Source organism: Cervus canadensis, chromosome 21, assembly GCF_019320065.1.
Source record: "Cervus canadensis isolate Bull #8, Minnesota chromosome 21, ASM1932006v1, whole genome shotgun sequence".
Taxonomy (NCBI): Eukaryota; Metazoa; Chordata; class Mammalia; order Artiodactyla; family Cervidae; genus Cervus; species Cervus canadensis.
Window position 1 is genome coordinate 28,091,350 of NC_057406.1, and position 27,394 is coordinate 28,118,743.

The window sequence follows — 27,394 nt, forward strand, 5'->3', positions numbered from 1 at the left end:
TGGAATACTATTCAGCCATAGAAAAGAACAAAATAATGCCATTTGCCACAACATGGATGCAACAAGAAATTATCATCCTAAGTGAAGAAGTCAGAAGACAAATACCACTTACATGTGGAATCTAAAATATGACACAAATGACCCCAGTGATGAAACATAAACAGAGCCATGGACATAGAGAATAGACTGGAGGTTGCCAAGAGAAAGGGGGATGGGAGAGGGATGGATTGGGAGTTTGAGATTAGCAACAGCATGGATAAACAACAAGGCCCTACTATATAGCACAGGGAACCATACTCAAATCCTTGGCTAAACCATAATGGAAAAGAATATGGAAAAGAGTATATGTATATGTATATGTATATGGGCTTCCCCGGTGGCTCAGACAGTAAAGAATCTGCTTGCAGTGCAAGAGACCTGGGTTTAATCCCTAGGTCAGGAAGTTCTCCTGGAGAAGGGAATGTCTACCCACTCTAGTATTCTTGTCTGGAGAATTCCATGGACAGAAGAGCCTGGCGGGCTACAGTCCTTAGGGTCACAATGAGTCAGACATAACTGAGCTACTGACACTTTCAACTTTCATACATATATGAATAATCAACTTACTTTGTTGTATAGCAGTAATTAATACAACATTGTAAATGAACTATACTTTAATAAAATAAATGATTAAAAAAAATAAATCCTTGTAGAGGTACTGTTGATTAACAACACAACTCAGGTAATGCTTTCTCCCAGAAAGACCTCCCTACCCTCCCCCTGCCATGGTGGCAAGATGGATGTCTTTTTTACAAGCTTTCTTCCATCTTGTGCACTATCTATCACATCATCTATTACCAGTATAATATTTTTTATCTCTTCTCCACTCCCTTCTACTTCAACTTGAGGACTATGATGCCTTGAGGGCCTTAACCTGCATTTGTATTTCTTTTTATCCTGTTTCCCTAGCCTAGGATGAGATGTATTATTAGGTTCATGAAAAGTGTCTATTACTTAAATTGGATAAAATAAATTGCAGATAAAGAATCTCTAATCATAATAAAGCTAGTTACCACAGGGTAATAGTATAAAGAGAATTTCTCCAGCTATCAAAATATTTAGCACCAATCTTTTTACTTACTAACAGAAGGGATTCTTTTATTTTCATCAATATTTAGAACATCATCTAATCTTCTGAGCATGTTAAATATTGCTGACAAATTCATAATTCATTACATTTTGCTTATGATGAATGTTATGACAATTATAAAAGTTTTTAAATCACCCTATCATGAAGATTGCTTACCCAAGAAACTTTCTTAAAATATTCTAGTAAAAAACATACACAAGGGTTTCCCTTTCAGTCCAGTTGTTAAGAAGCTGCTTTGCAATGCAGAGGACGTGGATCCAATCCCTGGTCAGGGAACTGAGATCCCACATGCCACATACCAACTAAACCCGAGTACTGTGGACCACAACTAATAATAGGAAGTCCATGCACCACAGTGAAAGATCTCACATGATGGAACAAAGATCCTGCATGCCACCGCTAAGAACTGATGCAGCCAAATAAATAATAAATACTAAAACAAACAAAAAAGCAAGATAAAGAGCTATTTCTATCTACTCTATACAAATGATAAAGTTGGGCTCAGAATGACACAACTGGAAATATATGTATACATGTACATGCACACAGTTTTCTATAATAAGATGAGTTGGGGGAAAATCTCTTGCTCTAAGCAAGTAGTGACTCAAAATATTAAAGAAAAATTGTCTATTCAGAAAGTAAAACACTAATATGCATGCTTAATCTCTTCAATCGTGTCCAGCTCTTCGTGACCCTGGGGACTGTAGCCCGTCAGACTCTTCTGTCAATGAACTCCTCCAGGCAAAAATACTGGAGTGGGTTGCCATGCCCTCCTCCAAGGGGATCTTCTGGGATCAAACCTGCATCTCCTAAATTTTGGCAGGTGGATTCTTTACCCACTGAGCCACCTGGGATGCCCAAAACACTAACAATGAGGGAGAAAATGACTCCCTTGCTTCCTTTCATTTATTCCTTGGGTTTAGGGCATGAGATCTGATAACCTTTATCACTTACAGCTACACACATAATTCGTGATTGTGAGTTTGTTTTTTTTCCTCCAGTTCATTCAGCTCTAGTATCTGATTTTCTAGGTACTACATATTATTTTTATCAATATTGCTTTTTCTAGGAAGAACTTATATTCAAAAAAAGATGCCATAAAGCCCTTTAGCAAATCACAGACAATGCTTAATCCTTTCTGTCCTTCAATTTCTCACTCAAAAGAACTACAAATCTTACTATTCTTTAAGCCAGGTAGACAGTTATACAGAAAGCAGCTATTTTCACATACTGCTATGCTGGTCTTGGGCTTATGCCATTTTTTTTTTCCTCTTCTATATGGGATATTCTATAAAAAGCTAAACAGAATGTTAAATCTAAGAAAGGAAAGAAGCGTGACTCACTGGCAACTTGCAGTAATAAAAACAGAAATAAGTATCAAATAAGGAGTGCTTCATAAAATACAGTGCACTAAGTAAATATCAGTACCATTATTCATTCATGTAAGCAACGTTTATTGAATGTTAGGGGATAAAGATAAATAAATAAAATGTTTTCATTGAGGGAAATATGATGGAGAAAGAGATGTAGACTATAAGAGCAATTCAGTAGAGAAGGTATGGGAATATGGCAGACGGAGTAGCTTGTTGACCCAAAGGAATCAAGGATGGTTTCTCTTTTTGGCCACCCCATCAGGCATGCAGGATCCTACTTCCCTGACCAGGGATCGAATCTGTGCCCTTTGCAGTGGAGTGCAGAGTCTTAACCACTGGACTACCAGGGAAATCCCCCAGAGATAGTTTCTTAGTGGAAGTCTTGAGCTAAGACTGTAAACATAAGCAGGAGTTTGTTAGGTAAGCAGGGAAGAGGACACTGTAGGGAGAAAGGAGCAGGTATGGAGACCTGAAAGAGCCTGGCTCAATTAGAGAACAGTAAGCTTGGGCTTCCCTGGGGGCTCAGCGGTGAAGAATTTGCCTGCAATGCAGGAGACACAGGAGGTGCAGGTTCAATCCCTGGGCTGGGAAGATTCCCTGGAGGAGGGTATGGCAACCCAGTCCAGTATCCTTGCCTAGAGAATCCCATGGACAGAGGAGCCTGGTGGGCTGTAGTCCATAGGGTGGAAAGAGTTGGAGATGCTGAAGTGACTGAGCACACACCCAGGCAACTCATGGTGACCAGTGGGTGGGCAGGGCTCAGATCAAGAAGGGCCTCGAATACCAGGCAACAGGCTTAGGATTTGTCTTAGTTTTTTGAGCCTTGAGAAGATTTTCCGCAAGAAAGAAACATAATCTGGTTTGCATTTTAAAAAATAATCCTTCTTGCAGCAGCAATGAATGCTTATATTAGGACCTGGGAAGTGAGGAAGGGGATAGCTTTGTGATATATTTAATGAATAATTAATACAACTTATTAACTGGTTATGGGAGGATGATTCTGAAGTTTCTGGTGTGGATGTTTGTTTGGGTGCTGGTACCCTTCACTGACACAATGGACATGAATTTGAGCAAACTCTAGGAGATAGCGGAGGACAGAGGAGCCTGGTGTGCTGCAGTCTATGTGGTTGCAAAGAGTTGGACGTGCTTAGTGACTCAACAACAACAACAACAACAAATCAGTCAATAAGAGGGGAACACATGGGGTGGGGCAAGTATTTGGAGGAAAATGATTTGTTTGGGAATGTTGAATTTGAGTTCTTGAGGACCACCCAGAAGGGATATTCCAGAAGAAATATGTCTAGAAGGAAATTTGATAAATGGTCTAGAACTCAGGAGAGAGGTCTAGGCTGGAAATAAGCTAGAAATTATCATCATATCGGGCGGTGGTTCTAAGACACTCATGTATACAAAAATCTCTGAAGTGATAGTTAGATGTGGATTCCTTGCTCTAATCCTCAAAGGTTCTGGTTGAATGGATCTGGGGGAGGCCTAGGAATCAACGCTGAGATAAGCTACCAGGTGACTATGCTGCAGATGGTTTAGAGCAAAGAGCAGGAGGAGAACCACAAGGAAGTGACGTTAAGAAACTCCAAAATGGAAAGTTTCAAGGAGTAGAAGCGGTGATATATGGATTACAGAAGGGAGATCAGGAACGCTTGGAGCTGAATGCATCTACCGGACTTGGCAGCCTTCAGGAGGGACCTGGTGACTCAGGAGAGCAGGTGCAGTGATGTGGTGAGAGCAGACACCGGCTGCAGAAGGGAGGGAGGGATTACAGGTAAGGAAGAGAGTGAACGAATGGAGCTTGGCTAGGAGGGGAATCCCTTATGGACAGAATTTGAAATTGAACGTCGAAACCCTAAGGGTCATCGAAATCGACCAGGCTTAAGCCCTGAGTTTGCCACTTAATGGCTAGGTTACATAATATATTTGTGGAGCCCATATTCTTGTTTATAATACATTAATAATGCCTATGCACAAGTTAAATATGACATTGCATGTGAAAGAACTTTCTAAATTGCTCTTCCAAAGTCTTCTATAATAAACCATCTGAGCAGCAGAAAATCCTAAACAGTTTTATGCAGCAGGCGTCTTACTTGTGTCTGTTCACAGTGACGAAACATCCTCAGCTTCAGCTCCTGGAATGCTCACCCCATGAAAGCTGAGAACTTCAGAGCCAAAGAGAATCATGGGTGACGTACTAAATAGACCAATGCCCTCACTTGACAGATGAGAATCCAGAGGTCTGAGACGGGAATGGAGGTTAAATGACTTGTTCAAAGTCACACATTGATTCATGGCAAAGTCAGGAAATTCAGCCAGACTCATCACTCACTGTATCCAGCCTCTTGCCCGTGCATCATAGAATACTTCTTTTTCCCTGCAGCATGTGGGATCTTCCTCAACCAGAGATCGAACTTGTGCCCCTTGGAGTGGAAGCATGGACTCTTAACCACTGAAAGTGGAAATGAAAGTGTTTGTCACTCAGTCGTGTTTGACTCTTTGTGACCCTATGGACTGTAGCCCACCAGACTCCTCTGTCCATGGAATTCTCCAGGCAAGAATACTGGAGTGGGCTGCCATTTCTTTTTCCAGGGAATCTTCCCCATCCTGGGATTGAACCCAGTTCTCCCGCATTGCAGGTAGACTCTTTACTGACTGAGCCACCAGAGAAAAGACCAAAATGCAAATGGTGGAGAATTAAAAGAAGTGTTAAAGATTTCCCTGGTGGAAGTCCTTTTACAGCAGAGAAAAAAAGCAGATGATTGAAGCTTTGATGACTGGGATAAAGGAAGAGGTGTTTAGTTTGAACAAATCCAGAGAATCACAGCTAAGTTCCTTGAAGACATTTTTGATATCCATCCCTGTGAGTCCCAAGTCTCCAAGCAGATGCCAACTTGGCCTAGAACCCCAGCTGTGGTAGATGGATCAGCCAGTAGTAGGGTTACTAGTGCTACTACATATTTCTTTCAATTATCCCCGTTTAGAATTGAAGAGCTCTCCAAAACATCAACATGAAAAGACTGTAGCTTGAGATAAGCCTTGAGGGTTCACAAGACACCCTTAGAAAGCAACTGCTGTGGTTTATTTCTATGGGAAGGGTAGAGATGCTCCTTCTAAACTGTACTTCAATATTTACATCTCTATCTTTCTTTCCAAGCCTCCAAGAGGAGGCAAAGATTTCTGATTCCTCTCACCCAGCTGGTTCCTCATATACAGTAGGGATTCTATATATGGCCATTGAATGAATGAGGGAAATAATTTCAACTATAACTCTTTGATCAGTTTATTCTTTAACAGAAAAAGAATCTCTAAAACATTGACTTTGAAATATTATTTGCCTTCTTTTAAATCCTCAATTTCCACCTTTTCTCTCTGGATTTTCAATGAACTAATTGCATCCTCTATTTGCCCCTCCTCAGAACTTTTCTTGATATATAGAGGTTTCTCTGGTTGCTCAGCTGGTAAAGAATCCGCCTGCAATGCAGGAGACCTGGGTTCAATCCCTGGTTTGGGAAGATACCCTGGAGAAAGGAATGGCTACCCACTCCAGTATTCTGGCCTGAAGAATTCCATGGACTTTATAGTCTGTGGGGTTGCAGAGTCAGACACAACTGAGCAATTTTCACTTGCACTTTCCCTGGTGGCTCACAGTAAAGAATCTGCTTGCCAAGGCAGGAGACGCGGGTTTGATACCTGGGAAATCCTATGGACAGAGGAGCTTGGTGGGCTACAGTCCATGAGGTCACAAGAGTCGGACATGACTTAGCAGCTAAACAACAGTTGAGTAATTAAAGGAACTGTTTACAATAGTCTTTACTCTGTGAATGAATAAAGTAACAAAACATAAAAGATAACACAAACATAGTTGGAAATACAACCTAATCAAAGTCACAAACTTTGTTGGTAAATGGAAAGATTGAGGGCAGGAGGAGAAGCGGGTGACAGAGGATGAGATAGTTGGGTGGCATCACTGACTCAATGGACATGAGTTTCAGCAAATTCACGGAGATAGTGAAGGACAGGGAAGCCTGGAGTACTGTAGATGGGGTGGCATAGAGTCAGACATGACTGAGCGACTGAACAATAACAGTGTGCGTGAATAAGAGACGGTTGTTGATAGTAAACAAGAAAATTCTCTCTCTAGAGCCTCTTTGTCCCCTTTCCAGAGCTCAGGCTTTTATCATTTCCATTAAAAGGGGGGAAAATTGATTTGCTGTTTTCTAAGATGTCGCTTTGTTCTCTTTTACATATTTTAAGAAACTTTCCTCTGATTTTTCTTGTCACAGTATATATTTTTCTGTTATATTTGAACTGGAAGCTCTTTAGGACAAGGATTGTCCTCTATACATAGACAGAGTGATGTTTACTTTTAGTGCTCAGCACTTTTAAACTTCTTTTCCAGAGAAGCTGCAACAGTCATAGGCTGATACTCCTCAAAAAGGTAGATCATGATGTATGAAATGGAATGGTTTCATAAGATGGAAGTATAAAAAAAAATAAAAAGCAGAGGTTAGATAGGAGTTTAGATCTGAGTCAGTTATTAAAGAGGTATAGAGTGATAAAAAGGGGATGTGTACTGGAAACTAACTCTGCTGGGAGGTCAAAGCTCTGGGAAGAAAATGAAATCCAATAATCATCTGAGAACTGACTCAAGGTTGGGAAGGATTCAGTGATGGAGAAGACATGATTCTTTGCTTCCTACATGTACACACAAATAGAAAGTAAAGCAGACCTGGGTAAGGCAATAAAGCTGCAGAGAAAGGACATTCAAGGAAAATTTAAAGAATATAGCTTTACTCATTAAGGGCGAAAATTATCCAGAGTGCCTCACATTCTAATGTAAGAAGCTGCTTTTAATTACTTCCCTGAAGCCACGGGGACTATTACTTTTCCAAATCAGGAGCATTTTATATACGCCTCATTTTTTTATATTGCCATTAACTTTATTTACTGCCTTTCCTAAATTTTGAGACATAGGGAATTGTATATAAGATTTTAGGTTACTATTTAAGCACTGCAAATGTGATTTTGTAAGATACACATTTTTATAAGTGAATCTCTATCACTTTTTTTTTTTTTAATTTTTATTTATTTATTTATTTGGCTGCTCTGGGTCTTAGTTGTAGCATGTGGGATCTAGCTCCCTGACCAGGGGTCGAACCTGGGCCTCCTGCACTGGGAGCTCAGAGTCTTAGCCACTGGACCACCAGGGAAGTCCCTCTATCACTTTTTGAAATATGCCTTGCGTTCATGAATCTTGTAAATCAAAGATTCACATGTAAAATGAACTCTCCATGCAACCTATGGTCAACTTAATGACTTCTCAGCAGTATGAAGTCAAAAAGTCAAATGATACTACTGTACTAATAGGTATTAGATTTCTAAAGCTATTATTATGATATTAAAGACTCACTTTAGATTTTTCAGTATATAATGATAGCACGATATAAAGTCAATACCTCTTGATTTTCTTGCTATTTTACAGCCTGTGACCACTGATGGTAATGTGGAACATTTCCTGCTAGTTATTCATTGATTAAAAAAAAAAAACAAAAAAACCTCATTTTTCCAGAGACTGGGCAGGAGATAAGATGTCAAGAAGTAATGAAATGAAAGAGGAGAATGCAAAGGAACTGAAAAGAGAGAAACATTAAAGTGATGTTATTTTTTTCCCCTGTGTATGCAGATGGACAGCAAAATTATAGCAGTAATTGCAGACTCCTTTTCACCAAAGACAGAATGGCCTTGGGGAATTAGAGGATGAGAGATAAAAGTCCAATGAAACTGCATTCTCATCCAGGCTCCATCTTAGTGGCTGGATCTTGCTTTGGCCAAGGTCATTTACCCTTTTCCTGCCTTAGTTTCTCTAACTGTTGAAAAAGATTTGCTTCTTTGAGCATTAGGGAATATGAGTAAGATAATTCTTCAGAGGTCCCCAAAATTGGTCAGAAAAAGGTGCTATGAGAATACTAAGTATTATTATTATTGAGCTGTGTAGTCCTGTTGGCATGAGTCATCTTGCTGCAAAGACACAGAAGCAATTCCAAGTGTGGCTGAGCATCAGAGACAATAAGAGGAGGCCAGTGCTCTTAACTGGCCTTAAGGGAGATCTTAGTTGCAAAGAAATCTGCCATTCTCTGGTTAAAAAACAAAACAAAACAACATCAACAAAAAAGGGTGGGAGGGCAGAGAAAAGGTGGGACTTAAAATAAGTATAGCAGTGTGATTATACAAATGGACTTTTGAAATTTAACAGTCAGTTAAAAATACAGGCTTTGTCACTTAGTATTATGACCTTGGGGGCTACCCATGTGGCGCAGTGTAAAGAATCCACCTGCCAATGCAGGACACCCCAGTTTGATCCCTGGGTTGGGAAGATCCCCTAGAGTAGGAAATGGCAATCCACTCCAGTATTCTTGCCTGGAGAATTTCATGGACAGAGGAGCCTGGTGGGCTGCAGTCCATGGGGACGCTTGGGCAAGTTTCTTCAAACTTTATTTTTCCCATCTGTAAAATGGGGATTATAGTACTATCCACAGGACTTAAAAAATGTACACGGTTTCGAAGGCTCTGTACAGTTAGCTAATATTATAATTTATAGGAGATAGGAGGAAGTAGAAATTCAGGTTGGTAAATAACTGAATTTTTTAAAAAGTAAGGGAAAAAGACAAGCTTGTATTTCACAAAACGTTAAAAGATTTAAGGGGTCCAGGAAGAGGCAAACTTGTTGTGTCGAGTCTGAATTCACTCTTATTTGTGGGTCCGTGGCAACTTGTCAAACCGTTGCTATCTGGCACACAAAACACAAACAGGAAAAACCTTCCGTGTGCTTGAATAAAAACGGCCTTCCTTTTTAAAGCGATATATATACACACACACACACACACACACACACATATGTATATATTTTTTTCTTTTTTTAGGGAAAAATCTTAGATCCCCAATAGCTCTTATAAAACAAAGCTCAGAAGCTGTGTTTCTGTTGTTTTAGAGAGAGAGCAATCAGGGGCATTCAGATTACGCTCTCTTTGAATCGCGCTTGGGGCTGGGAAGCCTTAGGCAAAGCCCCGGGGGCAGAACGCCTTTTTTTTTTTTTTTTAAATCGATCCCGGAACCTTCGCTCGGGCGGCGGGGGCGCGGGAGGGAGGGGTCTGGCCGCGGGGCGCGGCGCCGCTCGCCCATCCCCCGAGCGCGCGGCGGGGCGGCCGGCCGGCGGCCGCGGAGGATGCGGAGGGGCGGCGGCGCGGGCCCGACCCAGCCCGGGCGGCGGGGCGGGCGCCGCCCGAGGGGGTAGGGCGCGCGCGGGGGCGCGCCGGGCCGGGGAGGCGCGCTCCGGCCGCGCTCGCTCTGCTCGTTCGCTGGCTCGCTCCCTCCTCCCTCGGCAGCCGCGGCGGCAGCAGGACGAGGCGGCGGCGGCGGCTGGGGATCAGACATGGCGGCGGATCTGAACCTGGAGTGGATCTGCTCCCTGCCCCGCTCCTGGACTTACGGGATCACCAGGGGCGGCCGCGTCTTCTTCATCAAGTAAAGGACCGGGGCCGGCGCGGGGGGCCCGGAGGGGGGCGGGAGGCTGGCGACCGCGGGACAGCGCGGCGGGTCGGTGCCGCTCCGGCCCCCTCGGCTCCCCACGGCGCCCCCACTCACGCCCCGTCTCGGCTTCTCTCCTCCCCCCTGCAGCGAGGAGGCGAAGAGCACCACCTGGCTGCACCCCGTCACCGGCGAGGCCGTGGTCACCGGGCACCGGCGGCAGAGCACAGGTAACGCCGGAGCCCGGCCGGGCCCGAGAGGAGTTGGGCTCCGCCGGGAGGAGGCGGCAGAGCCCCGGCCGCCCGCCTCCCTGCCTAGCTACCTGCCCCGAGCCGCCGTCCCCCGGGAGGCGGCGAGGTGGGGCGGAGGCCGGCGGGGGCGGCCGCAGGTAGAGGGGGCCGGGGGGGCCCCCGCCGGGGGACTTCCCTCGAGTCTCCGGACGCCCCTCTCCTCCGCCTCGGATCGCCGCCAGCCCGCGGCGCCCTCTGCCCCATCCCAAACTGCTCACCCTCCGCCCCCCACCCCCGTAGGGTGGCCCAGTCCACTCTCCGGGGAAAGCTGGGACCCTGAGTAGTTCCTCCCGCGGCCACTCCTGAGTCCTCCTGCCGCCCCCCGGCCCCCTTGCCACCCTTTAGGAAGTCCTTTCCCTCTCCCATCGTGCAGCCCCGGGATCTTGCCTCCCGTCCGCTGGGAGAACGTATCCTCAGCCTCCCGGGCGGCTTCCTCCTCCTAGGTGGGGCTCGGGGGTTAGGTGGCTGATGGAGGAGGTGGGGAGTTCGGGGGGTGCTGCGATCGTTCCCCGCGCCGGAGCGGCTGGGGAAATCTGGGCTCTTCCCCTCGTGCAGCCGGGGCCGGAGGAGGCATTTGCAGCTGCAGTTGCCCGCCAGCCCGATTCAAAGTCCCCGGCGGCAGCACCGAGGTCGCACACGCCGCCCGGAGCCGGGGGGCGTGCTGGGGGTGGGGGTAGGGGCGTCCCGCGTGCGGGCCTGGGTCCCCGATTGGAGGGGGTCGCCGGGGAACCAGCTCGGTGCCTGGGTGCCTTGGGGAGCTGGTTTGAAGGCTGCCTGTGAGCTGAGCTGGAGAAGAGCAGATTGGAGCTTCGGGGCTGCTCTGGCTTTCTTTTGTCAGTCTGTGTACATTCTTGAAACTTGTTTGCCTTTGAAACGTAACATGTGTTCCTCTTCCTGGCCTGCCTCTGTTACTGGTGATTGGAAAGGCTTGAGAACAGTTTGGGTGGAAGGTGAGGCCGGCTTCAGAAAAGCTCTGTAGAGCTAGTCGTCCGGAATATTTCCTCTCCAACTCCGAGGTTCTCTCTTAAAGTTGCCAGGTTATTGAACAAGCCTGTCTCCTGTATTAAATGCTGGAGTTCAGCACAGTGACTAATATCCCCAAATTTGCAAAAAGGTGGAGGAGGAAAGAGAAAGCTGGTGTAGCAAGCATGATGAGGTTCCATTTTTAAGGCATTTCTGACTAATTCGCCGTCATATTTCTTAACTCCTCAGTGTCCTCTTGGACTGAAATGTACATTTTGGTGTTTGGCATACATACAGTGAACTTCAATGGCCTCTTTGCGTTATGGATAGTAACAGGTTTGTGCCACAAGAGACAACGTGGTGTTTAGGTTATGTAGCCTCATCGTCTGGTGGAATTGGTCCATGATTATTTTGTCTATGTGAAATACATATTTTTATCGTATTTACTCCCCAGGTTTGATAACATTCACATGTCAGAAAAATTTTATTCTGTGATTTCAGGTTAATTTGATTTTTGAGAGATGATCTTGATTTTTTTTTTTTTTTTCTGGTTTGGTTTATTTTGCTTTGATTTTGCACACACATCAGTGGTTTTTTATTTCAGTGGTATCATGATTAAATCCAAGCCACTGGTCGTTTGTAAGTAATTTGCAAGCACAGAATGTTACCATCTTTCACCTGCATTCTTGCCAGGTTTATGACTTGAAACTTCACATCTCTGAAAGCCAGGTCTGTAGGAACACACATGTATAAAGCATGTGATGTCAGATTTCATTCCCCTTAATTAAATGCTTAGGAAGTTCTCTCTCATCATTGACACTTCCCGGATGGATTCACTTATGTAGCTGAAAGGTGTGGTCTTAAATAGACTCAACATCCTTAGGAAGAAGTGGGTGTTACCTTTTATGCACAGCCTTTTTCTTTGATTTTGGGGGGTATTTTGGCCTGCTGTTCATGGGTATTTACTTGAGATTAGAAGACATCCCTTGGCTTTTTTTCCTCTCCACTCTGATCAAAGTGTATAATTCTGCTAGATAATCTCTAATGTGGTTGATAGTTTTCTGGTAGCATTACATATGAATTGTCATTTCCCAAAAATGATATTGTATCTACTATGAATTTTACTACCAGTCTAATGCTTTTTTTTGGGGGTGGGATTAGAAACTTAATAGATGAAAATCACTGATCGTGAAAAGAAATAATTAAAATGGTTTGAAACTTACTATGCTGTTCTGTTGAAGTAATACTGATTGTGAAATACATGTTTTTTAGATTTGCCAACTGGCTGGGAAGAAGCATATACTTTTGAAGGTGCAAGATACTATATAAAGTGAGTCTTTTTAATTATGATTTTTTTCCCTTGGTAATTCAGATTTTGTGATTAACCTTTGGTTGTATGTTGGGGTACAATCATGATTTCTTAAGGTTTATTATATATTTTTGATTTTATGCTTCATGAGTGTTGGAATTTGAGGTAAAAGACAACACTCAGTTTTCTTACGTTATTTGCCTGGGCATTCATTGATTTAGCAGTTAGATCATTTATGGCTACAGTTATATTTTTGGCACTTCTGTATATATTCTTGAGTGATTGTAGTAGTTTGTCTTTAGCTTGTTACCTTTATTCTTTTTAAGTGAATTCTGTTCATGTGTATTTTGACCAGAGCTATTAATAAGTAGTGAAAGTGATGTAAAGCTAGGTTACAGTTTGATGGATAGTGACAGGGCTGAAAGTAAAAACAAATAAGGAATATTTCACAAACATCTGTGGGAGCATTGTTTGTAATTTGCCTCAGTTTATGTAAATAGAGCTGAGTTTCAAAGTTTCATATCTAAATGTTTTACTGCATTTGTGTTTGAATAAAAGGCTTTCAGTAGCATGTAAAGACAAATGACCAGTCCTAATCTTTAAATTAATTTTATAGAATATTGAAATAGTTTCTGTTAACTGTTAACTTGACAGTGCTTGGAGACAGATGCACCAGTTTGAGGTCAACATTATGTAGAAAAAATTTTTTATCTTTCAGGGGAACATAAAGGTGGTTTTATCTTAGAAACTGTTTACTTAAGAGCTTGTTTTAAAATTTTTTGTTTCATTTTAAGGATCTGAGGCTGGAAGGAGAATACTTAACTATGAGATTTGGTTGAGATGTCATTGGCTTATTAATAATAACAGATACCTAGCATAAGGTACCGCTGCTTCATCCAGCTCAATAAGGCATTTTACTGAGTGCCATTTTAAAGATGATGCCATACCTCATTAAATTATAATTATCTACATGGCTTAAACATCTTTTTTAGAATGATTTTTTATAAAATATTAAGGGAAACATACAGATATTAGCTATGCTTGCTTTTTTTGGCTGTAGAAATGGAGAAAGCAGTATGTAGATACAGGAATGGAGTACAGTTTCATGATGTGGTCCTTCCCTGGATATGTTTGATTTGCATCTTTTATTTGGAGATTGTGCTGTGCATCATTAGATGGCCTAAAAAACAAAGGCATGAGTAAAGTGCAGAGTCACCAACTGTTTTCTTTAGAGTTCTTTTTCATCCTGAATTAAAGTGAGTTTGTACTGTCATGAAAGGGATTCTTCTTTTTTTTTTTTTTGGACAAAATATTGATATTTCCGAAGACAGCTTTTTTTGATGGAGTTCGTTTATTTGTATCCAGTATAATTTTAACCGCTGTACATTAAGCCTTGCTGATCAGCAAGGAATAGGAGTAACACTATATTCTCAATATTATTTAAATTTTGGTGGATGTATTCATCCTTAGATGAATGTTTATTTGGCAGTGCAAAAAATTACTCTGTGCAGGTCAAATATGTATGTTTTAATTTAGAACTAAGTGTTAGAAAAGACCGAGTTTTCTTTTGTTTCACTAGCCCTTTTGATTATAGAGTTTCTTTTATGTTGACTTAAACAAATTAGAATCTTGTTTGTGTCATGCCTAAGTTTCTCAGGCACATAAGGACCGCATTCAGAAAGGTGTAATAATTTGACTTTAATTCTACATGTATTTTTAAGCTAGTCGGTTTTCATCATGTGTATTGGTAGACAGCCAATCGTTGTGTCCAAAGGTAGCAATAAAGAATTTACTTTATGAAGGTAATTTGTTCTAAAGTTGAGCACGTTTTAGAAATATACATTCATTAAACCTCTAAACTTCGGGGGGATCGGGATGGGGAATACGTGTAAATCTATGGCTGATTCATATCAATGTATGACAAAACCCACTGAAATGTTGTGAAGTAATTAGCCTCCAACTAATAAAAAAAAAAAAAAGAACACAAAGGAAAAAAAAAAAACCTCTAAACTTCTTTTAAGTAGAAGTTTAAAACAACCATTGAGAAATACGTGATTTGCTGAATGTTAGGTGCTACTGTTTTTCCTTTCTGGGTTGTATCAGAAGACTAATTTCTTTTAAATCAGTTAAATCTCTAATGTGGGCTGTCATTTCCTCAAAACCTTTTGCCTTCTTGTGTTGTTATGAGCAATTAGGGGTGCTTGATTATTGTCGTGTACTAGGGGCACTGCTCATATCTGAAACTTCACAGTTTGCAGAGTGCTTTTGCACATGTTAGCATGTCTGAATCTCATTTTAATTGTGGTTGTCGTCAGAAGAACTCTTTTCCTTGTCACACCACATAATAAAACAACAGAAACATGCCTTTGAAACTTAGGAGTCTGCAAAGACAGCAAGATGAGAAACAGCCGGGATGTGAATTATATTTAGAATGTTCAGAGTAGGAGAAAGGATAGGAGTTTGCTGTAGGAAAGTGATGGCTGTTGGTGGATATATTTTTCACTGTGGGTTCTATGTTAGATGAAGAAAGGAGGTTATTGACCAGATTATAGTATAAAGAGGTGATGGAGTGAGCAGGGTGGGTTTTGTTCACAAGAGAAGATGAAAGGCAGATAAAAGACCCATTGATCATCTTGTTATTCCTAATCCTGTGTTCCTGGGAGGCTCCCAGAGCAAGAAGGGAGACCAAGAACTGGAGTTGTTTCTACTTTAGTTACCACGTGAAGTACATTTAACTCTCAAATTCTCTTCAGAACAAATGGTGGTGGTGGTGGTTCAGAATGGCAGATGGCCAAGAAGAATTTATCTTTGGATTGTATCGATGTTTTAATGTCTACACCTGCATTCCTGTGGGCAGTAAGAAGAGCAGAAGGAAGGTGGGACTGTGGCCTTGACCTTCTAAGACAGTGGAGCTCAGTCTTCACATCTTTAAATTAGGCGGGCTGGAAAGGGCAACTTCTCGGTTCCAGCCAACTTTCAAATTTCTTTGAATTTTATATGGTTCTGGCAATTTACAGTATTCTACAGAATAATGCACTCAGAGTGCCAAAGAAGAGATAGTATGGGAAATGTGGAAAGTTACTTAGCTTTCAAATCCTGCTTAACTATTTAATCTCTGTCTTTAAGCTGTGTGTAGATAACCATAGATAAGTCTTAAGTGGAGCCAAAGCTGTGTGTCTTCCCTCTTTTTCTGTTGCCACAGTGGGAGAGTTGTGTGTGTATGAGAGCGCTCACTAATGTCAACAGAGGGGCAGATCAGAGTTAAGAGTTGTATAGATTTGAGCTGGATAATCAGTTTACTTTATACAGTTTTTGAAATTGGTTCTTTCATGAAAGTTTACAGTTAGGAAACAGAATATAAAAAGAAGGTATTTTACTTTAAATCACTTTGGCCAGAAAAATGTTAGAATTTGAAAATTAATTCTTTATTGTAACAATAAATATTTAGGTTTATTTTTTTAATGAAGAAAGTTTGCCTTAAGCTAGCCAGCCTCTAAATTATTTTATTGTGTGTGTGTGTAAATACATATACACAGAGTCTGAATTTGATTATTGTTTCCATATTGCTTTTTAACAGTTAATTCATGCTTTTTATTTTTGGGAAAGAATGCTGAAAGTTGCTGGTGATTTTTATAATTTATGAAGTACAGCTTTAAATATTCAAATAACTCAGCTTAAAGTGCAGAAGATAGTCGTATATTTGAAGGTTATAAAGCTTTCTGCTTACTCCTTGAAAATATTACTTAATGACTCTGTAATGACAGGTCATGGTAGCTTAAAATGTATGTGTCATTGACTTACTTTGTGCTTCAAAGCTTTAAGATGGTTAATTTAAAGTGCTAAGTAAATCTTAAAACAATGCTCTCTGAATAGTGAGCAACTTTGTTCTAATTATCTAGAGGTCATTGTCTTATGTGACAGGTTTGGGGATCAAAAAATGTCTTTGCAGGGTCATAGAATAGTATGTAAATTTTGTGAGGTTATATTTTCATATTGCTTTTTTCCTTGATTTTAAATTTAAAGTTCTGAAAATTGAACTTAGATATGCAAATAGAGCAGTGTTTGATTTTTTTTGACTAATGAAGTTTCATTTCAGTATCTGCTGTAGTTGGATCTAATGTGTGCTTAGAATTTCAAACTAATCTGCAGTGAGGGGAATTCTAGTATGAAATAGCCATTTAAAGTTGCAAGTGAGAAGAAAATCTGTTTCTTCATAGATTATCACAACTCAAACTATGAGTGAAGACAGGGAACATAGCTGCCGTGAGAATATATTGCAGTGTGTTTGATATTTAAAATTGTTTGGTATGGCCGTACTATAATATTCTAATTGGGTGTAGCAACATCATGTTTCAGAACAATTCATGGACATTGTACATCTTTTCCATATCCATAACAGTATTTGGAATGAGTAATCCTTCTCTGTATGAAGCACTTTATGCTAATTTGTTAGGTACAGCATAACAATGAACTTTGGTTTCAACCTTCAACTGTGGTATAGAGAAAAGCATGTGGAGTGTTAAAGGGAGATGGTGTGGGGACCATGAACTCCTAGTGTGAGGCACTTCAACACAGCATTCGATGAATTTAATACTCAAAGTAGCCTTTTTTTTACCTTTCCCCCCTCCTCCCCATTCACCCTTTTTCATGATGAAACTGAAGCTTAAAGAGGTTAAAGGCCTGTTGTAGGTCTTATAGCTTCACTATTAGTCACTATCATTCAAATTAAGGTCTCTGGGCTAAGACTCTTTTAGACCTAAAAATACAGAGCAGTATAAACAGATCTATGGTATGTGTCCCTCCATAAATAGATTGCTTGGAAATAGAGATCATTTCAAAGAAACAAGTACAGTGGATAGGTTAGTAAGTGTGTGCTCACTCGCTCAGTTATGTCCAACTCTTTGAGATTCTACGGACTGTGGCCCACCAGTCTCCTCTGCCCGTGGGCTTTTCCAGGCAAGAATACTGAAGTTGGGTTTCCATTTCCTTCTTCAGGGGATCTTCCTGACTCAGGATCAAACCTGCATCTCCTGTGTGGGCAGGCAGATTCCACTCAGCCACCTGGGAAGCCCCCTAGGTTAGTAGGTAGGTTAGGAGGCACATGAAAGCTCATTTAACCCCTCAAAACCTATTGACCAGTATTTTTTTAATAGAATCTCAGAATTTGGTCATTTCTTTACATCCACTCGAGAGTGCTGGTGCTGGGCACTATTCTAGGTATTTGGTGACTCAGCTGAGGTTTTCCTGGAGCATGCAGTCTTACTAGGAAAAAGAGACATGGAAACAAAAAATGAGATTTCCCTGATGGTCCAGTGGTTAAGAACTCTCCAGTCAGTGAAAGGACACATGCAGGTTCGATCCCTGGTCCGGGAAGATTTGACACGCCTTGGGGCAACTAAGGCTGTGCTCCCCAACAGGAGAAGCCCCTGCAACGAGAAGCCCACGCACTGCAACTAGAGTACCTCCTACTCACCGCAACTAGAGAAAGCCTGCACAGCATGAAGACCCAGTGCAGTCGGGTTGTTTGAAAAAACTGGAGCAAATTTTAAAATGGCATCCTCATAAAGGAAAAGCAGAGTGTTTTGTGACAGATTAGGAAAGTTTCCCATAAATGTTTCAGTGATAAAGTGTATTTAGGGTTTCAAGGGTGGGATAAGAATTTTATCATGGGATATCACAGTCCTTTTTAGTCCCAGGACCATTGCTCAGGACCAGGCCTGCTCAGCGTCTTCTTGTAGTGCCTGCATGTAGCTTAATGCCAGCATCTGGTGAGCCCCTGGTAAGTGGTGTCTGTGCTGATCCTGCTGGCCTCCAGCCTGCAGAGGAGTTCATTGGGGTAGGACCAGAGGGGTCCCCACAGTGCAAGTCACTGCATTTGGAGAGCCCCTTCGGAATTTCTCAAGTGATTTCCCCCTTGTGGGGATGGATCTCTTTCTTGGTTTGTATTTCTGATTGTCAAAGCTGGTGTAGTTTAGGAAGGATGAAGGAGTGGGGAGGAGGGAAGGCGCTGGTTGGAAGCGTCAAGGAATCGGAGGCCACAGAAACTGGTAGGATGTAAACATCCCTGTTTAGGTATCTCTGTCTGTCCTACAAAGACAAGGGGTTTCTCAGCGCTTGTGGGCAAATACTCTCTCCTGGGACTTTTTCTCTTTTCTATAAAGATATGTATAAGTTGGGGTTAAATGATGAAAAGTGACATGTATAGCTATGAGCAAATTGGAGTTCATATAAAAGTGATGCTGGTTGTCACTCAAATGGCATCCTAAGAAGTCAGAGAAGGAAGAAGAAACTTACTTAGGGCCAGGTTGACGGGGAAAGGCGTGAAGGAAGAGGCAGGAGTTGAGTTAGGCCTTCATGGCATGGCTGGAATTCACATGTACACCAAATACCTAGAATAGTGCCCAGCACCAGCACTCTAGAGTGGATGTAAAGAAATGACCAAATTCCGAGATTCTATTAAAGAAATACTGGTCAATAGGTTTTGAGGGGTTGAATAGTGATGAATAGTGATAACTACACTACCCTGCTGGTAGGTGGTTAGAAAAAATGCTAGGATAATGGGAAGTCAGACTAGGAATTCTGTTTGGAGCTATATTGTGTCTGGTCTTTGAATGTAAGGCTGAGATTTTCATTTCTAGGCAAGCCACTGCAGGTGGGTTTTTTTTTTTTTTTTTTTGGTATAGCATTAATACCGTAGGTGAAGGTTTTAAGAGAGATTTTAATGCAGGCAGCATGGCTTAGAGAGGGGCAAAACGTGGAATGGAGAGGTCCCTTTCTGGATCTGTGGCTGTAATCTGGGAGTTAGTGCTGGAACGAAGTTGGTAGCAGCGGGAATGGAAAGGAAGGAGGCCATTGATCAAAGTTATTAAAGAGGAGTTGACAGGACTTGGGAGTCTTGGTGAGCTGGGAGGTTGTCAGAGAAAGAGAGGTCAAAAGTTACTTAAAGGCCTTTGTGTCTGAGTGGCTACAAGAATGATTGGGACCCTTGACCAGAATAAGGGGGTTGGTGGTTGGGGGGAGCTCTAGGTAGAGGTGTTAATGATGGTTTGCTTTTTGAGCTGCTTACCTCAAAAAGGACATCACATTTTAGGTGGCTAAAATCTAGCCTTTCCAAAGGACTCCTAACATTATTTTCTATTCCCCCTCATGAATAAGAAACACACCCTCTACCCCTTAAAATGCTGTCTTCGCTGCTTTATCTCCAAATAATATATGTAGATCCAAGCCAGCACTGTCATATTCCTTCATCCAATAACTCATTCAGCAAATACTTAGCGAGCACTGTGTGCTGAACGCTTTAGGTTTTATGAATGAAACAGACATGGACCTTGCTCTTATAGAGCTTATAGTTAAATTAGTGGGAGAGACAGTGGTAACATAATCACAAATGTACAGCCATAGACTGATAAACGTTATGACGTGTCCATGATGCTTTGAGCAGATGTATTGTGAGGAATTGGCCCAGTATGGAAGAGGCCTTTCTCACAAACGTAAGGAGTAAACCTTCTTGAAGCTCAGCCGTGAAACCCCACAGAGTGATCAGAACAGAGCAGCACAAGTCACCTGAGAGATGAAGAATTAATAGCATCTGGGCTTGAGATTGGACTGTGACCTGAGTGACAGTGTTGTTGTAGCCAATGAAAGACTTGGGGTAGGGTCGATGTGAAGTGGAATTTAGGAAAAAGGAGAAACACTGCAACAGAAGTTACCCTCTGCTGTCTACTGGAGAGCAAGGCTAAGCTGACTATGATTAATTATGGGTTTAACTATTATTTCAGTCCCAGGGGCACGGTCTTCCAGTTACCTAGTCATTCACCAACACATTGTTTCTTCAAACTCTTCAGTACATTTTGAACTCATAATTACATGCCTTAGTGAATAGGACACATCATTAAACAAAATATACCCCCCAAACTCTACCCTTCTGGGGAGTGGGATGGTGGGGGAGGGAATATCAGACAAAGGAAATATAACCTTGATAAATAAGTTTTGCGGTATGTAAGCATATATAAGTGCTGTAAGAAAAAAAAATTAGAGCTAGATGTGGAGGATCAGGAGAAGAGTGTAGAAGAACGGGTGTGGGAAAAAAAAACAGTGCAGTCAGAGAAGGACAGGCAGGGGTGTGTGGGGCCTCATTGGTTGGTGTAATTGGTTGTTAACACGGGGTGATGTGGGGCTGTCGCAGGTCTGAGCAGAGGAAATGTGTGGTCTGATTTCGCCCTTTGAAAGGGTCGGTTTGACTGTTGTGTTTGATGAGACTTTGGGGAGACTTAGTGGAGCCCCTCCAACATAAGTTCTGCCCCTCGTCAGATTCTCTCCTTATATTTCTTTTTAACACTTAACAGGATTATGATGAAATACTTACTCCTATAACCACCATATTTCTTTTAAGCTCCCAGTAGTTATCAGTACCACTGATTTAATAATAACAGCTTTTCAGGGGGGAGAGAGAGATATAACCATATTAAATAAACCCTTTTATCCTTATTTCAGAAGTAGTATATTGAAAAACCACATTTTAAAATCAAGCCAATGCTTGGTTAATACCTGTTTGCCTACATACACTCATGGTAGGTAGCCTTCAGGAAAAGCAGCTTGTTTATAGCTATATTTTCCATCCCTCAGCTTAAACCTTTCTCATAATACTTCCTCAATAAATATTTCTTGGTGAGTTTTGATGATGACAGTGATCTTAATTCCATGCTATTCAAAAGCCTTATAATGTGGCTCTTTGTGAAATTTAAATATCTTCATTATATGACAGTCTGTCTATCCCAGTATGAATTAGGAAATCAGTTGTTTCTTGAGAGTGGCTTATGTGATTTTCCTCCAAGACACAGGTAGAATCTGCTCAGAAGCCCAGTTGAGGGACCAGAACCAGGATGAAGCCAAGATAATGCGGGGACCTGTGAGGCTTGTTGGGAAATGGACCTTGGCAGTGACCATGCTGTTTCCACTTAGAAATGTTGACAGTTCAACCTACTGTGATTTGGAGAACAGGGGAAATACTGAAGTCTGTCTGCTATCAGGAGCAGTATGAGTAAGGCAGATAGAGTCCACTTAGAGCTGAACTCAGTGGATCCTAGAAAGGCCGGAGAGAAGCAGAAGGTGGGCCTCATGAGGTGTAGGTCACAGATGTGTCAGAGTCACTTGGGGAAGTCCTTGGTTCTTTAGAAGTAGCCTCCTGGCTACTTGGGAATTATTCTTTGAAATGGCCAGTAATTCCAGAAGCAGTAAGAGAACCCCTCTAGACCAGGGGTCCCCTGTTAGGAACTGGGCTGCACGGCGGGAGGTGAGAGGCAGGCCAACCAGCGAAGCTTCATCTGTATTTACAGGTGCTCCCCATTGCTTGCATTACCACCTTGAGCTCCATCACCTGTCCGTGGTGGCATTAGAGTCTTTCAGGAGCGTGAACCCAACCTGAGCTCGACTTATCCCGAAACCATCCCCCCATCCCAGTCCATGGAAAAACTGTCTTCCGCAAAACCTGTGTCTGGTACCAAAAAGGCTGGGGAGCGCTCCTTTAGGCTGTTAACTCTTCGGAGGCAGAGACTGTGTCATAATCATGTTTCCGGCATCCGACACATAATAGGCAGTGAGATGTTTGAAATGAAGACCTATTACAGATGGTAGGAAAAGGAAATCTGAACATCCCAGAACATTTTCCTGCTTCTCATTTGTCATCAGGTTAGGATTCATCCTGTTAGAATTGTCAGTGACCCAAAGCCAACTATTAGAAGCGAAAGCCAGCTCTTCTCGCACGTTAATTCAGGAGTGACACAAATGAGTCCTTCAGGGCCCTTTCGTACCCACCTTTTTTCACTTGAGAAAGCTTTTCTCCACTTAACCAGGAAAATGGCTGCCCACAGCCCCAGATTACATTCTTTTAGCTGTTTAAATCAAAAGATAAGGTTTCTTCTCTGTTCCCCAGTAAAAAATCGTAGGGACTTTGACTGTCTTATATCCCATGCCCACCGCTAGAGTGAAGACTGGTCCTCTGGTCTTCAGTCATTTTCTGTCCTTAGCTGAAGCTGAGAGTATAATACTATCAGCCAGCCTTCCGAGGAGCTGTGCGATAAGAGAGGAAGGCCAGGTTCACGCGGGAAGTCGGGGTGTGAAAGGCTGCATGATCAGAGACTGCCCCTCCTCCCTGGTATACAGGGCACAGTGCTAAAGGCCAGGAAGGCCATGAACTTGGGCATCTGCAGGCTTCTAAGAAGTGATAGTATCAGTGATTGCAAGGCCGCTTTCTGCCTTCTGTTGAAGAGGGAGTAGCTGAAGATGCACACAGGGTGATTCAGGCCTGGATCTGGGAGAGCAAGTGTTAAATTCTGAGGATGAAGCCGTAGAAACCAATCCGGTCCTGGCTGCCTTGAGCAAGGGGGATTGAGGAAACCAACTTGGATTTAGTACAAGTGGTAGTACAGTCTCACTGTGGTCAAAACCCCACCCTGCTGGAGCGCACCAGGGATTCCCTCTGGTTCTGAAGTCACTGGCCACTCATAATTCCCACACAGTGTCAGTCCTTGAGTAATGCTACCCAAACTTGCTTACTACATACATCCCATGGGTGTTCTACACATTCTTTCCCTCCATCCCTTCCAAGTGACTAAGATTCTTTACACATGTTATTTCTTTGGGATAGATATGGTCCTCAAAAGAGAATTTGCCTCTGAGATGAAACATTGCTTTAGTCTTCATATTTGAGTTAATTCCATCGGCTTTTGCTGAATTTGATTGAAGGTGTGTATAATACCCATTTTATTAAATGTTTACAATAAAGCTGTTAAACCTAAAATTTAAAACTCAGTCAAATGGGACAGTATGGCCCAGTCTTCAGAAAACACAAGGAATTACTCCTTGCTCATTTTCCATAGTACAGCACAATGGTGCAAGGAAAGTAACATGTTAAACCTAGTGTCAATTTTTTTTCTCTGAAAATTCATCTGTGGTACTACATTTACTTTGAAAAATCTGTTCTACCACAGAATATAGATGCATCTAATAATGATGGCATTTAAAAAAATTTAGTAAAGAAATGTCAGAGAATGATTCCAAATCCATCTTAAGTGTGTGCGCTTTTTTTTCAACCTGTTTTATAATGTTAAGTGTTTCTTTCTGATTATAGAAGTAATGCATTTTTATTATAGAACATTTGGAAAAAAACCCGAAAAGTATAAAAGAGAAAATAAAAATCACCCAGTTCCATTCTGCAGAGAGAATTTCTATTAATATTTCAGCATTATGCATAAATATTTTTAAAGATTTGGGTCTTATTGCTAATACTGTGTTGAATGCTGTTTTCATTAAGGTTATATTGTGTGTCTTCATGTCATTATATATGTATTCATTGGAAGATTTTTTATTAATCGAAGTCTGTCTTATGAATGTATAATAGTTTAATCATCTTATTTTTATACGGCTATGAGGCTTCCTTGGTGGCTCAGTGGTAAAGAATCCGCCTGCCAATGGAGGAGACTCAGGTTCGATTCCTGGATTGGGAAGATCCCCTGGAGAAGGAAATGGCAACCCACTCCAGTCTTCTTGCCTGGAGAGTCCCATGGACAGAGGAGCCTGGAGGGCTACAGTCCTTGGGTTCTCAAAAGAGTCGGGCACGACTTAGCAACTAAACAGCTGTTTCCAACTTTCTGCTGTGAGAAAAATCTTATGTAATACTCTTACATGCATGTTTGTTTCCTAGACTTGGAATTGTTGGGATAGGGTATGAGCTTTTGGGGGCTTCCCTGGTAGCTCAGTTGGTAAAGAATCCACCTACAATGCAGGAGACCCCGGTTCGATTCCTGGGTCCGGAAAATCTGCTGGAAAAGGGATCAGCTACCCACTCCAGTGTTTTTGGGCTTCCCTTGTGGCTCAGCTGATAAAGAGTCTGCCTGCAATATGAGAGACCTGGGTTCGATCCCTGGGTTGGGAAGATCCCCTGGAAAGGGAAAGGCTACCCACTCCAGTATTCTGGCCTGGAGAATTCCATGGACTGTATAGTCCATGGGATCCCAAAGAGTTGGATGTGATTGAGTGCCTTTCACTTCACTCACTCATGAGCTTTTTAAAAGGTTCGTTGCTTAACATTTTGCCCAGTTGCCCTCTAGGAGATTTGTACAAAGTTATAATCTCCCTTTGTACATGAGAATGTATAAAAGTGCCCCTGTTTCTCCAGACCTACAATAAATACTCTGATTGGATAGGTGAAATTTGAAGGTATTTCTTGAAGAATTTGATGGAGAATCTGTGTGGGTTATTAGCAGTTCTGATAGTTTGGAACAAGAATTATCTTCCAGTTACCTGTTGTTACATAACTGACTATCCTAAAACTTAGTAGCTAAAAACAGCAATGGTTTATAATTTCTCACCTTTCTTTGGGTTGACTGGGCTCAGCGAGGCTGTTCTTCTGTTTCCTGGGCTGTCATTGAGGTTACTCATACAGATACATTCAGCTGGAACTTGGCGGTGGCTGGAATTTCCAAATGTCTTCTCGTGGCCTCTCATCTTTTAGTGGTCTACCTTGAGTTGCTTGATAACAAGTCAGCTGGGCTTCTAAGAGGCAATATTCCAAGAAGACAAGCCACTGGGTATAAGCATTTATGTAATAAAACCTATGCTTGTTTTATGCCCGCTCATGTCCTGTTGGTCAGAGCAAGTCACATAACCAAGGCCAAACTCAAAAGTGGGAGAGAACTATATAAGCCTCTGAATACAAGGAGATGTGGTTCATCGCAGACTGTTGATGTAATGGACTACCAGAGATAGTAAATAATTTTCGAGTAGCATTGCAGTTCTAATTGATTAGCAGTAGTACTTTGGAGCACTGTATTCAGAAGAATTTGGAGAGTAACTTCTGGATCAGTAGGAAAGTATATTATGACAAGTTGATGTTTGCAAGGGCTTAGGTGAGGATGTTGGTATAGAGGTGTATTTACTGTCTTTAATATCTACAAATTTATGTAATAAAATTATAAACCTTAAAATGAAAAGCAATTCAAGAGCTTGCATGTAGGCCCAGATATTTTTAAAACTTGGGAGCACTTGAGTAAATTGAGTCTTAAGCGTTTGTTCATCCTGGGTTCACACAATTAATACAACTGAAATATAAGATGTCAATTATTGGTATCTTGTGCTAGATTAATTTGCAAAATATCCATATTTTACACCAGGACTGCTCTTTCCCATTGCTGAGTGAAAAAACTGTAGCAGAGTTCATTGATGAGGAGCAAGTACCCATATTAGTGATTACAATGGTGTCCAAGGTCATATATGTCGGTGGGTGGATGGCTAGATGGACAGATAATCTCACATATGTATGTATTTGCATTGTGAGTTTTTTTGCAGTGTGGTTTTAAGTGCTTGACTGACTTGTGAACTTGACCTTTGGATTAACTTATATGATTTAGCTGGTATTATCAGTGGCAATATTTAAGAGTAGTCACTATAACCTATGCATTCCCAGGGAGACTTATAGGAAAATGTTACTGTTGCTTTTGATACAGTAATGTAGAGTCCCCCTCACCCCATACTCGACTTCCCAGAGGAGGTTCCGTGTGTCGGTAGTTTGGTGTTTGTCCTGCTCCCCTTTCTTTGCATACCTTTCCAGACATACATTCATTTGTTTATTTTTATCAAGATGAACTTGTCCTATGTGTATGATTCTTTGACTTTTCCTTTTTATTTAATATCTTAGATTGCTTCATATTAATAGTTAGAAGTCAAAACCATTCTTTCAGTAGCTACAAGACATTCATTAATTATTTAGCTGTACCCACCCCTATTGTTGGACATGTAGTGTTTTTCCATTTTCCCCCCTCAGTTTCTAAAACCGTTGTTGTGAACATATTTTTTTTTTTTTTCCCGTTGTTGTGAACATATTTATACATAAACTTTATGGTCATATGAAAATATTCTTATAAAATAGATGTGGAAATGGCTGAGTTAGGTTGTATATGTATTTTAGCTTTTGATAAATGTGGTAAAACCCTGCTAAACACCATAAATAGTATCTGAAAATATTGAAATGTGTAATTATAAGATAAATGAGAAGCAGTATTGTTCATTAAGTTCGTGGAGTTACATGCAAAAAATAAGAAAGTGGTAGAAAGTGACACATTGTGCAGAGCTGCGTAATGAATCTGCACGCCCCGGATGATAACAGCTCATCACTCCCTACATCCCTTTTGGAATTGGAGTTGGACCAACTGTTGGAGCCCTTCAACAGTCACATTCAGATTGGTTTATGGCTTTACTCTTTGTGGTTAGGCCAGCTTCCAAAAACTCTTCACCATTTTATCCTTGCATCATGCATTATATAGGATTATTATCTCCTGTATCCTTGCCAGTACTTGGAGTTACCAGACTAAAGTTTTGAGGGAATCTAATGGACAAAAGTGATACCTTGTTTGAATATGCATGTTCTTGGTTTTGGCCACGCTTGTCATCTTTCCCACTGTTTGTCACCTGTTTGAGTCTCTTCTACAGATGGATTCTTCCATATATTTTCTCTATTCTTCTCTTGCTGTTTTCCTTAATGATTTATGTCATTTATACTTATTTGTATTTTTGATGTCAGAGCCAGTTAGCTTAATAGAACTCTCCAAAATAGTTTCGTTGTGCACCTTGGTAAGTAAAAAAAAAATTTGGTTGTATTCTCTCATTATATGTCTATTGATTTACAGATTATATACATGTATTGTCGTCAGTCTGTGTCTTACAACTTAGTAAAGCTTATTTTTTCCTTACTTTATTGTGTCTTAAAAATAAGTGTAAATAGGGGTGCTAACCTGTCGACAGC

The 27,394-nt window shown here is 41.5% G+C and overlaps 1 protein-coding gene across 5 annotated transcripts in view; it reads left to right on the top strand.

Annotated features, from left to right (window-relative positions):
* The first annotated feature begins 9,746 nt into the window (after positions 1-9,746).
* Positions 9,747-27,394, top strand: part of PLEKHA5 (pleckstrin homology domain containing A5) — a 252,442-nt gene continuing 234,794 nt past the window's right edge. Inside the window, exons 1-3 of one of the 5 annotated variants that reach the window (XM_043440564.1) lie at positions 9,747-10,032; positions 10,186-10,265; positions 12,561-12,618. In XM_043440564.1, coding sequence (XP_043296499.1) covers positions 9,941-10,032; positions 10,186-10,265; positions 12,561-12,618 — 230 coding nt within the window. In that variant the 5' untranslated portion in view covers positions 9,747-9,940. The remainder of the gene's footprint in view (positions 10,033-10,185; positions 10,266-12,560; positions 12,619-27,394) is intronic. The other 4 variants (XM_043440565.1, XM_043440558.1, XM_043440559.1 and 1 more) reach the window with 4 other exon arrangements.